Source organism: Mustela lutreola, chromosome 2 (assembly GCF_030435805.1).
Source record: "Mustela lutreola isolate mMusLut2 chromosome 2, mMusLut2.pri, whole genome shotgun sequence".
In the NCBI taxonomy this organism is placed as follows: domain Eukaryota; kingdom Metazoa; phylum Chordata; class Mammalia; order Carnivora; family Mustelidae; genus Mustela; species Mustela lutreola.
In genome coordinates this window covers 179,033,223-179,048,337 of record NC_081291.1, presented here as the reverse complement: position 1 = coordinate 179,048,337, position 15,115 = coordinate 179,033,223, and the positions used below count along the sequence as shown (strand labels likewise).

The 15,115-nt window shown below is 37.4% G+C and overlaps 1 protein-coding gene across 1 annotated transcript in view; it reads right to left on the bottom strand.

Annotated features, from left to right (window-relative positions):
- Positions 1-11,031: 11,031 nt before the first annotated feature.
- GABRR3 (gamma-aminobutyric acid type A receptor subunit rho3) overlaps positions 11,032-15,115 on the bottom strand; it is a 44,103-nt gene continuing 40,019 nt past the window's right edge. The window contains exon 10 of the mRNA XM_059165269.1: positions 11,032-11,658. Within this exon, the coding sequence (XP_059021252.1) occupies positions 11,356-11,658 (303 nt within the window). The 3' untranslated portion in view covers positions 11,032-11,355. The remainder of the gene's footprint in view (positions 11,659-15,115) is intronic.

Here is a 15,115-nt window from a genome sequence, read left to right as displayed (position 1 = left end):
ATTAGGGACCCAGCCCTGCCCAGAAAAGCCTGCAGAAGCCCCCACATATTTGAATCCAGTAGCCTAGTGATCCTCCTGTGGAGCCTGGGAGCAAGATGCTGAGATGATAGGAGAGAGCAGAGGTTTCCAGCCTTATCTTGTCTTGGACAGAAACCTGAATAGACTTGTCTAGGATTCTTACAAAAAAATAAACTGCAGTTCTGCAGGGGTGCTTTGTGTTTATGACCTTTGTGTTGCCCTTTAAAAGCCAAGTTTGTCATCCTCTCCTGTGATCTCCTAAGCAGTTCCTCCTAGGGAGCGCCTCACTGCTGCTCCCCACTGAGGCAGCCCTGCCTGGGCTTCAGGCTGCACCAGCACATCTCTGTCCTTCCTCCACCTCCACTCAGGATGGGCATGAAGAATCTTAGAATCATGGTGTGTGAGTGTCCTTTTTAAGGTTATTGGATCTAACTCAGGGGAGGAGATGCCCAGTATATGAACTTAGCTTCCTCTTTTTGCTAATGCTCAGTTTCCTCACTTACAAAGTGAGATTGAACCAAACAATTCTTATCCCTATTGGCTCCCAGATTCTATAAGCCTAAGGGTCTGTGCACCAATTTCCACAGGATATTACAAGAAAAATCAGTCTGACTGGAATCATTCATTCAGTCTATATACACGGAGGAGCTTGTAAGGTGACTAATATTTGTATTAGGAATTTTTGTTTCCAAACTTACTTTTATTTTATAGGCTATGACATCGCAGAATTCCAGAAAGCACGGACATTGTTTTAAACTGTGTGAATAGTGCCCCCTATGTATTTGTATTCACTTTGGTCCAGAAAAGATCTAAGTAATTTCTTTCTTATATATGATTTTATTAAATATCTGTGCCATAATTACTATCATCCTAACTTTTGGAAACAATTTATATAATATAAGGAAGCCAAAGCATAACAAGGTTAAATAACTTGCTCAAAGTTATACAACCACTGGAGAGCAGATCTGGGACTTAAGTCAAAACCCCATGCTATCGACTCTTTTCGGACCTAATTTTCTGCATGTGGAAAAATGGTTAATTTTGCTTAATTTGTCCAACTCACAAAGCTGCTGTGAGTCTCAGGTGAGATAAGGCAGGCAGAAGAATGTTAAACTTTAAAATGCTAGGGGCACCTGGGTGACTCAGTCCTTAAGCCTTCTGCTCACGTCATGCACTCAGGGTCCTGGGACTGAGCCCCAGATCCGGATCCTGGCTCAGCGGGGAGCCTGCTTCTCTCTCTCCCTCTTCTGCTCCCCCTGCTTGTATTCCCTCTCTCACTGTCTTTGTCAAATAAATAAATAAAATCTTTTAGAAAAAACTTTCAAATGCTGTTCTCAGAGGCATTATTGTTAAATCCACTACAACATCTTGAACATGATTCATAGAATGAATTAAATGCAACTGAGCCTTTTACACATATATGTTTCTCTTCATTGACTACACTCCTCCAGCAAGTCACCTTCTAACCAACATAATCATATTACTGTGGAATAATCTTGGTTGGACTTATGGTAACTTCGGAAGCACCACATTTTTTTTTAATGACCCAGGCTGAAGTATCCCAAAGTTATAGCTATGATACATCTCATTGAAATCAATCCAACTGACTTGAAAAAAGTATACGATTACTGTTTGGAATTATATTTTACATATTTATATAACTATGTTTTAAACTCCATGGAGCTATGGAGCACTTGCTTGGTTTAGTCCGTTGAGCAACCAACTCTTGGTTTTGGCTCAGGTCACTATCTCAGGGTCCTGAGATCAAGCCTCCCATTGGACTCCATGCTCAGTAGGGAGTCTGATGAAGCTTCTCTTGCCCTCTCTCTCTCTAAATATAAATAAGTAAATCTTAAATAAATAAATAAACTCTTTGGAGCCAGGAAATTGCTTTCATTTGTTCTGAAAACTAGGAGAGCTTTGCGCAGTGTAGTTACTCAATGCTTACAAAATTGGATTGGGTTTGTATTCCCATGTTCTTGTCTTGCTTACAGTCTAATTTCTTTTACAGCCTACATCTACAGGAAAGTCAGTGATAGGCTGTTTAACTTTTTAAATAAATGATACTTCAGACCTCCCTTTTTCAATAGCCAAGCACCTGCAGATTAAAATACACCCTTGGGGAACGCCTGGATGGCTCAGCTGATGAAGCTTCTGCCTTTGGCTCAGGTCATGATCTTGATTCCTGGGATCCAACCTGGCACTGGGCTCCCTGCTCAGTCGGGAGTCTGCTTCTTCCTCTCCCTCTGCTCCTCCCCCTTTTTGTGCTCTCTCTCTCTTTCTCAAATAAAATCTTTTTTAAAAAAAGTTTAAAAAGTAAATAAATAAAGTACACCCTGGGTTTGGACCAGTGACTGTTTTCCTCAGAGTTCTGTCACTAAATATGTTACCCATAAACCCTGAAACAAGCTCGTCCATGATTCTTTTTTTTTTTTTTTAAGATTTATTTATTTATTTGACAGAGATCACAAGTAGGTAGAGAAGCAGGCAGAGAGAGAGGAGGAAGCAGGCTCCCTGCTGAGCAGAGAACCTGACGCAGGGCTCTATCCCACGACCCCGGGATCATGACCCAAGTGGAAGGAAGAGGCTTAACCCACTGTGCCAGCCAGATGGCCCTTGTCCATGATTCTTATAAAAATAAGATACGCTCCCACACAGGTCCTTTACGTTCATGCTTCTTGGATTGCTTTGTTAAAAAGTAAACAGGTGGACACCAGGGTTAAGTGGGTTAAGCCACTGCTTTCGGCTCAGGTCATGATCCCAGGGTCCTGGGATAGAGGCCCACATTGAGCTCTCTGCTCAGCAGGGAGCCTGCTCCCCCCCCCCCGCCTGCCTCTCTGCCTACTTGTGATCTCTCTGTCAAATATAAAATCTGTCAAAGATAAAATCTTAAAAAAAAAAAAAAAAAAAGTAAACAGGCTTCCACTGAAAATGTTTCCTGGGACACTAGCACAGCATGTAGAGGTGGTTGAGAGAAACTCACACTGCAATGGCACATTCATTAATTTGTCTTTCCTTAAAAATTTTATCATAATGACCTAATAATGACCAATTGCTTGATCTCTAAGGTGGCGGTAGTTGGGAACTGACAGAACTACTAATGAATCTTTTTGAACTTTCAAGGAAGAGAAAAATATACTTTACATAAACTGCTTCTAAATATAGAAAAGGAAAATATCTCTTAAAAAAAGAAAATTATAGACTCCTGTTACTTATAAAAATAGATGCATAAACTTTGGCATGGATGGAAAAGGAGTATAAATCACATGAGGTCAGTCAGAGATCTCAGGATTAATGTCAATGAACCACAGTGTGTAGACCTCTAAAGACCCGCCACCAGGAATGACTACATCATTGGCAGAGCTGTGTAAAAAATGAAAACATAAATGCCTTGCTCCAAAGGCAAGGGGAAGTGCCATTAAAGGTACTAAAATATAGAATGATTTATTTCCTTTGCAGATTCTCCCTTCACTATAATGGTGGTATTTTTTTGTTTTTTGTTTTTTGTTTTTTGGGGCTTTTTTTGCTATTCAATCTCATGTTCTAGCAAACACAGGACTACTTGAAAGGTGAGTACGTCCCTTCACAGGCATAGGATGGCCCTGTAGTGGCACTCAGCATCCACATTCGCACAGAAGCACATGGCGGACAGGCTTCCGAGTAACCTCTCCTGCTAGCCACTGGACCAATACAGCTGTGCCCAGGCCGGGGATGGGGAAATAAATCTTCCTGGTGCACTGGTCAGGGCCCCAACCCAAAGAAAATCGGCCAAACTCAAGAAATTGTCGCCTCTTAGCTAGGGCTCATACCATCCCTGCATAGGGGATGGGTGAGAGCCTTGCTCCAGTCCAGGACTTCTTTAAACACAGCATGGCACCATCAAACTAGGTCAGGGAAGCACTGTGGGATGAGTGGATTGGTATATAGGTCCCCATCAGGGCCGGGGGTAATGTGGGGCTCCAGTGGGGCTGGAAGAGGGAAGCAGGAAAGCAAGGTCCAGAACCCATCCCACAGGGCCAGAAGCAGAACTGCACATCCTGGGCCTTGGTACGTGGGCCGTTGTTCCAAAAGACTTCACTTACAAAAGGCATTCAAAGATTACATTATTAAGAAATTCAAGATGGCAACCGTGAGCATTAAACCCATGGGTGAGGCCTTGTGTAAGGATACTGGTTTAACGCCTATGACACCAGGCCTACCTGCCACCCAATGGATATCAACCAACCAAAAGAACTAAAACACGTGTTACTGAAAAGACTTTTGCCAGTTCTTTCCCTAATCCTCCCCATCCATCTCTTGTCCCTGAACCTGGTGGAATGGAGGAGGGTAGGAGAGAGGCATGTACTAGAGCAGATTTTTCCTTTTTCTAGGACAATTTCCACAGTTCAGGATTTAAGACTGAGGTGAGAAAAGTAAAGACACACTTAAATCAGTCTATACTTTATACTTGAATCTCCATCATCAAAGTGAATGTTATGTATGTATGTATGCATGTGTGTGTGTCTATATATGGTTGCTGATTGATTGGCTGGTTGATCAATAACTCAAAAGTATCCAAAAAGCTGTGGGATCTACCTGAGATGCCAGCAAGGGGCAGAGAAGTAATAGCCAATAAAGTATATTAAAAATAAAGTCATTCTATCTGTACCCCCAACAAGTTCAGATTATTTCACACAAAATAGGGTTCTGCCATATAATAAATGGTTAATCCACAAGAATCAAGTAGAAATTCTACCACTAAATATACTGCATAAAAGGGGTAAAAGATAATGTCAAGAGAGAATCAAATGATCCTAATAACTTGAATAATTTGATTATTTCGGTCAGGATGGCATATTACATTGATTACTTGGGGACCAACATGCAATTAATTACTTTGATTGCCCAAAGACATGCCATCTTTTGTACAAATGAGCAATAATCATCTGGTTGCATTAATCTAGACCAGGATATTATCTAAAATAATATAATATAATTAATTCTACCTTCAAATCCAAATCTTCCCTTAAGATACACACTATGGAACTCTGAGTTCATTTTATGAATCAACCACATTTTTTGCTCCTACCGTTCTCTTTCTTTTGCCTTATTTTTCACTCCTGCTTCAAATTCACATTATCTTTGTAAGTCACATTAAATTATTAGAGCTCATTTTCACAAAACCGTCTCTTTCTTTACTGTGTTCCTGAACTGCATATTCATTTAAAAGCTCTTTAGCAGGTTCTGAGGCTTCTTTCACAATGATTCAGCATTAAATTTAAATATGACTTCATCCACACTACAACCTAATTAACAAAACCCATATAATATTCTGGGGTGGTGTGATTGCTCTAAAAATTTATCTGATGTGCAGGTTTATGTTCGTAACACTTCTTAAAAGTGTAAAACACTTGAAACACCTGCATTAATGTTCTCTAAAGAAGAGAAGAAATGAATGTGTGCAACCAGTTTGTTTCCTAAGGGGCCTGGTTCAGTAGCTAGTCTTCTTGGAAATATTAAAACCTATCTGTCCCTAATAAAGGACTCGGGCTTATCTATCAAACTTGAGAAACTGTTATTGCTTCCCAATAGGTTTAAGAATACTAGCTAATGATATTATAACTTCATCTCCTTTTGATTGCCTAAGGCAAGGAGTGAACAACTAGCTGCATAATTTTGTAGAAAGCCTTTGGAGCACTCTTGTAGAAAATAAGTTTCTATAATGAACTGTATCGATCCCGGGACCAAAAATAATAGCTCATCCATCAAGTGACCTAATTGATAACAAAATGTAGTTCAATGTTTCCTACATCACATTAAGTATCAATATATTGAAAAGAAAACTATGGTAATTTTTCTCAGTGACTGAAATCTCTTTTCCGCACTTGGCCCCATTATTGATCAAAAAATGTTGTGATTCAGCAGTAGATTAGAATTGGAAAAACAAGTGACAATGTTGAACTTTTTCTGAAGCCCCTGAGTTCCTGGAAAGAAGCAAGAGTCAAAAAATCTGCGCCCCCCCCCCCACACACACCATTTTATCTTCTGAGAAATGACCGTGCTGCTGTCATATATTCTAAGTTAAGGGTTGCCTTGACCACTTCCACCTCCACCTCTGGATTAGACTCCCTTGTTTTTCTGGTGTTTTTTTTTTTTTTTTTTTTTTTTTTTTTTTTCTGGGCTCCCTTCCTTTATCTTGAGATGTTGCTCATTAACAAATATCCTTCCAGCACATTTTGTCTTTCAGTTTCTTCACAAGAGAAAACAAAATGTCAAGTTCTTTGTCAAGTTCAGGGAAGTCAAACTGCAGTTGGAGAGTGATATAATTTTAAAATAACCAGGTGGCCCTTCTTTTCACTACATCAGTATCTTTGGGGTAAACTGTAACCGAATGTTCATAGCAGCAATGGCCACAGTCGCCAAACTGTGGAAAGAACCAAGATGCCCTTCAGCATATGAATGGATAAAGAAGATATGGTCCATACATACAATGGAATATTATGCCTCCATCAGAAAGGATGAATACCCAACTTTTGTATCCAGATGGACGGGACTGGAGGAGATTATGCTGATTGAAATAAGTCAAGCAGAGAGTCAATTATTATATGGTTTTGCTTACTTGTGGAGCACAAGGAATAACACTGAGGACATGGGGAGAAGGAGAGGAGAAGTGAGTTGGGGGAAATTGAAGGGGGAGACAAACTATGAGAGACTGTGGACTCTGAGAAAAAAACTGAGGGTTTTGGAGGGGTGTGGGGTAGGGGTTTGGGTGAGCCTGGTGGTGGGTATTATGGAGGGCACGTATTGCATGGAGCACTGGGTAAGGTGCATAAAAAACGAATGCTGGAACACTGAAAAGAAATAAAATAAAATGAAAAAAAAAATGACCAGGATGTTACAGTTTGGCTCTTTCAAAGCAGTGTTTTACAAAGAGCGATTAGGTGGCTCCATTTCACAAATGAGATAGATGGGCTGTGACATTGACTGTGTTGCCTAAGATGCTGCCGGGAAGTAACAGCAGCACCAGGTATAGGATTGAGGTTGAAATAGCAATTTCCTTACCACCTTTTTCTCTTACTTCTTTGAGGGTGTTGATAATCTCAGTGGAATTTTGACTTTAGTAATGACTATAGAATTAGGTATGATTCCTTTCCTAATTAATCTCCATGTTAAAAAATTGTATGTGTGGGTGTGAGTAACTGGAACAGGATTATGAGTGGCACAATACAAAATAATAGACCTGATTCATGAAAACTAATCCACTTGCAAGGATTAAGGCAATGTAACCATAAATTATGATTATGTAGCAACTCATACACAAATATTTGCAATCTCACTTCCTACTTACAAAAAGGGCTTGTGATGGAAATCACAGTCATGGAAGAAAGTAGAATTTCAATAAATAGGTTTAATATAGATGTTTTATACAATGTCTAAATGGAATATATACCCATTTAAACAAACAGGTAAGCGAGTCTGATATGGCAGATTCTAATGGCATAGGAATTCTTATAAAGGAAATAAACACTGAAATTTGGATATGGTTAAAAATTGAATTTGTTTCTAAAATAATTTTACTTTGAAATATTCTTTTTTTATAAGATTTTATTTATTTATTTCAGACAGAGACAGAGTGCACAAAGGAAGGGGAGGGATGGGGAGAGGGAAAAGCAGACGCCCCACTGACCAAGGAGCCCAACATGGGGCTGGATCCCCAGGACCCTGAGATCATGACCTGAGCCAAAGACAGATGCTTAACCACTGAACCTACTGACTTGAGCCACCCAGGCACCCCTACTTTTAAATATTCTTTATGTTGTTAATTGCAGCCCATTATAATCACAGGCAGTAGGAAATAAAGCAAATGTTCCACAAGAAGAGATGGGTTAAATAAACTATAGTATACTCATTCAGTGGGCTGGTGTGCTGCATATAAAAATTATTTTGCAGGAAAAAAATAACATAAGTTGTTTATGAAAAAAATTTAAATAATTTAAAAGAAATGTTGCTTATGATCCAAAGAAGAAAATCTGGTTACAAATTGCATAAGTTAGACACATTTCCAATTAGAATGTAAGTTCAATGGGTTAGGGAATGTCCACCTTTACTGTATGCCCAACAGAGTGTTTGGTATGATATAAGGGCTTAAATTAATACATGCAAGTGTATAAAAAATGATTCCATTAAAAAAATGTATGTTGTCATAGAAAAACCCTAAGAATATGTATTGAAATGTTAATTTATTCTGAGTGGATTTTTTTTTGCCATTTGCTATTTTTAATTTTTATAATGAAATTATATTTTTTTATAATCAGAAAACAATAAAAAATAAGTTAAAAATATATCTTTGCATATATTTTTCCGGAGCAGTCCCTATAAAATACCCCATTTCTATATTTAGGCAGTTTACAGAGCTGGCTGGCTTTTTCTTAAATCTTGGAAAGCAGCTTATTTTCTTAAATCCTCACATTTTATCCAAGCTTATCTCTCACTGAACAATCACACGCAATCTGTTCTGGATTGTGATCAGTAAATGAAGCGAAAATCAAAATGAGGTAACTATTATATGCTGTCACTCATACATTTCTCAGGTAGCTGTGATTTCATTCTTTCTGTAATAACAGAACCAGAAGCCTTGGTGCTCCCTGGTAGAAATCAAGTTCACAGAAACCGTTCTGTCTTCACAGTCTTCACAAACCACTGATTTAAGGAGATGAAAACTGGCCAAAGTCCCAGGGGCTCATTCTGAATGCTAATAATTCTCTTGAGCAGCAAACATATTTTAGATATTATGAAAGAGTGCAAAGACCATTTCTAGACATTAACAAAAGCTACGTTTGATGGCTAACAATTGTGCATTAATGCTCCTCAGGAGGAACCCCGAGTGTATGAGTAATATGGTGGAGACCTATTCTTCTAGCCTAGACTGCCAAATGTATTCAGGGATCCATATGATTTGAAATTGTGAAGAGAATATGTGCAGGGGAAGCTTTAGACATCCTGAATGGCATAGTTCAAAGTAGAAGAAAAACAGTCATACTGAAGAACCAGATAGTTAGAAGTGAACAGTGTAAGTTTGTTCTGTTCATTTATAGATTTGTCTTTTTTTTTTTTAACATCAGTTATATACAGAGTATGTCAGAATCAGAAGTATTAACCCAACCGTAGTGCTCTGCTCAAATAATAACGATGCATTCTCATAGGACCACACAGGATATTAACCAGTTCTATATTTTGAAAATATAATCCTACAAAATTAACTATTCCTTTTAAGTCAAACTTTCAAACTATTAGATAAATAGTTTTAAAATGTATTTATGGTCTATCTACAATTATATGGAGAAGGGTTTTAATAAATTATATTAGCTCAATTTGGGGCAGTTTCTTAGAAAAATATAATCCTTGAAAAGTTTTGAAAGAATTGCTGAAGTTGTGTTAAGAAAATAGAATGAGAAGTGAGTTGGGGGAAATTGGAGGGGGAGATGAACCATGAGACACTGTGGACTCTGAGAAACAAACTGAGGGTTTTGGAGGGGCAGGGGATGGGAAGTTGGATGAGCCCGGTGGTGGGTATTATGATGTGGTGCATAAACAATGAATTCTGGAACACTGAAAAGAAGTTTAAAAAAATAAATAAAAATTAAGAAGAGAAAATAGAATGAGGGGGCACCTGGGTTGCTCAGTCGGTTAAGCCTCTGCCTTTGGCTCAGGTCGTGATGCCAGGGTTCTGGGATCAAGCCTCACATCAGGCTCCCTGTGGAGCAGGGAGCCTGCTTCTTCTGCCTCTGCCTGCTGCTCCCCCTGCTTATCTCTCTTTCTCTCTGATAAATAAATAATTTTTAAAAAAAAATCTTAAAAAAAAAGAAAAAAACAATAGAATGATGTATCCCAGATACTTAGAGAAGTTATGATAGAGATGGAATTTGCCTTAAAATCTTTTGCACCGAAAAGGAAAATAAGTTTTCTAGTACCTTATGTCTATTCACAGCAAAGAACCAAAATCAATGTTATTGGTAAATAACCAGGAAGTTACTTATTTCTTCACTCAGCACAAAATAACTCAAATGATTTTGGTTCACTTTATGGAGAAATAAATGGCAATACACTGAAAGTAACACACCATTTAATTTATTTCCCTTAATTCAATGCCAGAAATCAAAATAGGAAGGGGACTATTTCATACTTCCTACTGAGGGTTGATCTGTAAATGGAATTTTTTCACAAAATACTTAACAAAAAAGCATGCACACTCCCAGTCTGCAAAATGAATGCTGATCATTGGAGGTTTTTCTACTTAACATACATTTATTTAATACATACTAGACCTGATTTATTTGGTTCAACCAAAGTTATTATGGGATTACTGCAGGGTACATAAATTTCATTCAATTTTCACTCAATGTCATGTCTGGAAGCATTTTTAGCTGCTTATAAATTGAGAGTCCAACCCTTCATGCATGTTCTTTTCCTTCTTTAGGCATCTGCTTTTCAGAACTCAGATAGTATAGTGTATAAACCTCTACTTTTACAGCTATTGCATTTACTATTTATGAAAGCTACCAGTTCACTATTGCTGATAGGCTGACAGCAGAAACGTCATTTTGTATTTTTTGTTTTTAACTACATAACACCTAATAAAGTGCCTGGCACAGATAGGAAGTCAATAAATATTTGGTGAATATAGTAACTAATTAATTAAATGCCTCCCCAAAGCTATAAAACTATAACTCAACTACAAAATATAAGATCCTATTATTGAAGATTGATGTATTAATTTAATATTAGGATAGGAGCAAAGTTTAGATTTTCTGCTCTTGGAGTCAACAATCTATGAAACATAATACTGAAATGAGATAAAAGACTTGGTTGGAGACACACAGGGAGGTTCTTCATGAGCATCTCAGCTGTTTGAGTGTCCATAGAACCGCCTTGATGCTCATGTTTTTCCTTACAAGGGTTCAACTCTGTTAGGAAATCTGGTACTTGACTAGCACTAAGGAATAAATGTTTCTCAAATGATTGTCATAGTTTTATTCCTCAGGTAAATACAAATATATATTTATATAGCAAGGAAGATCTAGGGGATGTAGTTACAAAGTCCTTCCTTATGGAAATTGTTTTTCTGTCATATGCATGCCTATGACTCTTATATATGGAGTCAAATTCTTCTGGGACCTTAAACTCTTGCCTGGATGTAAATCAGTCAACTTTCAAATCTTTTGTAATCCAGGAGACTTGACTGGCTGACTCCCAGTTTAGTCTAGTACTGTCAAACTGATAGTGAAGAGTTGTTTGTTGCTGTTGTTGTTTTTAACATAATCTGTTCCCAAACAAGTATCATATATTGGGAATTTCTCCTCACACATATATGCCCCAGTAAAACAAATTAAATATAATATACACAATGGGGAAAAAAATCCTTGAATATGTGTCGATGACATGGTTATTCTCCAGAATGATTCTACCAACATCCTCTCCTAAGGATTGCCTTCTCTTTATCTGAGATGAATTTGTGCTGGGACTGCCTGTGGATCTTTCTTGTACGGAGTCCTCTTCTGAGTGTAGAGAAAAGGAAGTCTGGTCCATTTCAGTCTTGCAGTCATGGTAACAACCATCGAAGGCCATGGCTTGAACTCTATCAATATTATACATTCCAGAAGGCTGTCAAAAAGACTTTTGTTAGTAAGTCATGAATATGGTTTTGTATGTAGGAATTACAGTAAAAGTCTAAACAATCAGATTTTTAAAATAGTTCCAAGAAATGCTAAGAACGTTTTATTTATTTTAGAGAATAAAATTCTTGTTTTGTTTTTGGTATCTGGCTAAAAGTCATTTTAATAATAAATGGAAAACATCATCATAGATATTTGTTTTTAATAAGGATTTAGTAAGGTTTATTATTATCTCTATAGAGATATTTGAACATTATACAAATAAATGTTTCACAATTACAATGTCAATGTCTTCTAATTTAGTTCTGGCCTGGTAGACTGGAACACTCATATGTTTCTCCAGAAAGGAATACTGTTTCAGTTATCCCCTTTGTTTCTGAGTAGTATGAATTATTTGCCCTAAGTTTAAGTTGAAATTGAATATGATTTATCAGAAGAGCAATATAAGCCAGTTGGATTTGCTTTTCAACATATTTTTCTCTTTAGAGAAAACATAGCAATACACCCAGTCAGTGTAGGGTTGTTTTTTTTGTTTTGTTTTGTTTTGTTTTTTGCCCCAAACCAGAACAATATCATCTGGTGATCCATTTAAGCTTAAATTTGAAGTAGGGGACAGAAATTATTTTAGCTGCTCTTTTTAAATGCAAATTGGCCAAGTCTTCCCATTTTTGCTGGTAAGTACCTATAAATGATACTATCATGGCCCAATTAAACAACTTGAAACTGCTTATAGAATGAGAGAATTATCAGTGCTTTCTGGCTCCAGTGCCTGATTGAATCTGAACTACCATTTTTCTTTAAATTTTACTTTGAAGGAGATCTTGGTTCTTGCTGATACAGAACAGTGTCTACAAAGCAGCTGTTACTAATTTCTTTCTGAGAAAATTGAATCACTTCTTGAACTACAGTGAATTTAACAAACAAACAAATATGAACAGGCTACCACTGGATGAAATTATTTGGAATTCAAATTGGAGGCTACAGAGTGAGTTCTGCCAGAACATGTATTTGGTTCATAGCAATTAAAAACCCAATATTCTACTGAATTCAAGAGACAGAGAATATTTTTTGTAGTCAGTAAACTAACCAAAGACCCATACTCAAGTTATGCTGTCCTTTTTTTTTGTTTTAGCCTTAGAAAACTTTTCATAGTAAAATGAAAATGGATCAAGACTCAAAAACTAACTTCAGAGAGCAGAAATAACATTAATAATACTTTGAACTCTGGATCTGAGGATAGAATAACTAATACAGTCTCTTCAGTGGTTTCACTATAGTCATCCAGAACACTGCTGGCTTATCCTACTGGACATTATGATAATTTAGAACAATTATATAATTGATTAAATCTCAGAGTATACAATTTACCAGTAAGGTGCTAATTTCCACAAATGTGTAAGTTGGTTGTTCTAGTAGAAACAGTTTTAGAATGGGTATTTAATTTTTCACACTAGTGAAACCACCTCCTTCAAAGGCACAATTATCTCAAAGAAGTGTCCGACCGGCCATTCCTATATTTGTGGGGCAAAATGAAGGAGTACAAGATTTGAAGTCCGAAAAAGTGATGCCAAACCTAACGCCACTACTTCCTAGCTCTGTGTTTTAGGTTGTCTCCTAAACATCATTCTTAATTTTCAGAATGTTGGCATTTCTCTCTTATTTATCTCACAAGGCAGTTGTAAATGGTATAACAAATGGTATTGTAAATGGTATAACAACTTTTGCAAACTATAAAATGCTACACAAATGCTAAATTCTTTTTGTGACTAGTGCCCAGAGCAGAGGCTCTGAAAGAACAGCAGTTTTAACAAGGATAGTGGGACCGGCTGTCTGAGATGAGAAACGGTTAAAGGGATAGGATGCCTTGGTGAGGCGCAGGGTAGAAAGACATGTCTATAGTTTTGGGAGATAACCAGCGACACTTCTCTCCTCTATACCTGAGTTTTAGAGAGAGAAAGATGTGGGGGCTAGACAGATAGAGAGGATGATGTCATCTTTGTTGTTGACAAAGCAGTGGGGAGGAAGTGCCTTAGATATGTGAGCAGGAGGTCTCACTAATACTTCATCACCGTACTAAACCTACTTATTCTTTTAGTCACTGGTGTAGCTAGACAATTCAGGACTCACCTTGTAAAGACAGGGAAGGTACTGCCTAGTAGTTTCCAGAGGCTGGGGAAAAGGGGAACATGGGGAGTTGTGTAACGGCATAGTGTTTTCGTTTCGTCAGATGAAGAAGTTCTGGAGATTGCTTGTACAGCCAGGTAAGTATTCTTAACACTACTTACAAACAGTTAAGATAGCAACTGCTACATTATATGGATTTTACCCCAATTAAAAAAAAATCTTCAAAAACATACGATGCTTAGTAATTCAAAAGATTTTCTTCTTAGTGGTATACAAGAAGAGTTTGTACGACCCTATCTAACGAAAAAGGAAATTCAGTAGTGTGAACACATATGTTCTGTGGCTGGTGGGGGTGGGGAGATGTAGACAAGTTTGGAGTCAAAAGACTAGAGAGAGGTGGGCCTGGATTACTACAGTGCCTCTTACTTAGGTTAACAACTTCCCACATAAAACAAAACAGAACAACAACAAAATTCTTTTCCTCATCACACATTTTTTCTTTGTCACTTTTTACTTCATGAATTATCCAAATTATGTGTGTAATGGACCAACAGAAGCTGGGGCTCATTAGAAATGCAGACTCCCTGATCCCACACCCCAGACCTACTGAACAAAAATCTGAACAAATCCCAGGTGATGTGTACACACCCATTCATTACTGCATACTTATCTAAAAGTTCCTGGTTTCCTCACACCTGCCAAGCCGTCACCGTGAAAATGTATGTGGCAGGAACACATACTCACACGTTGTCAACAAAAGAAATGGAAGCATCAGCAATAAAGCAAAATCAGCTCCTATTACAGCTTTAACTCAAAGGATATATAATAGAAGAATGAAGGAGCATTACAGGAGATCTGAATTGCAATTGCCTCTCTCTTGGCTGTGAATCTTTTGGCAAATCACTTTCCTTCACTAAAACTCTGCTGCTTCATTTTAAAAATAGAGATACTAATCTCTAGGCCTACCTCATGGAGCTGATATGAAGGTTTAATTTGAAAAGAGGCTATAAAACACTCTGAAAATAAGAAATGCTCTCACTACAAGTGTAACAAATATTAAATAATGTTTTAGGCATGTATAACTGTGCATATAAGAATTTCTTAAACCAATGTGAATATATTACATTAAAATTATGTGCATATCTTTGTGTATGCACACACACATATAGTCTCCAGTGTAGACTACAAACAAATTGATATGATCAATCAGGTTTCTGAAGTACAATATCTTATATCAGTTCTCATTATAACAGCAAACTTGTGCCCCAGTCTTTTGTGAAATGAAGAGGTAGATGTCAATCTATCCATATTTATTAAACAAT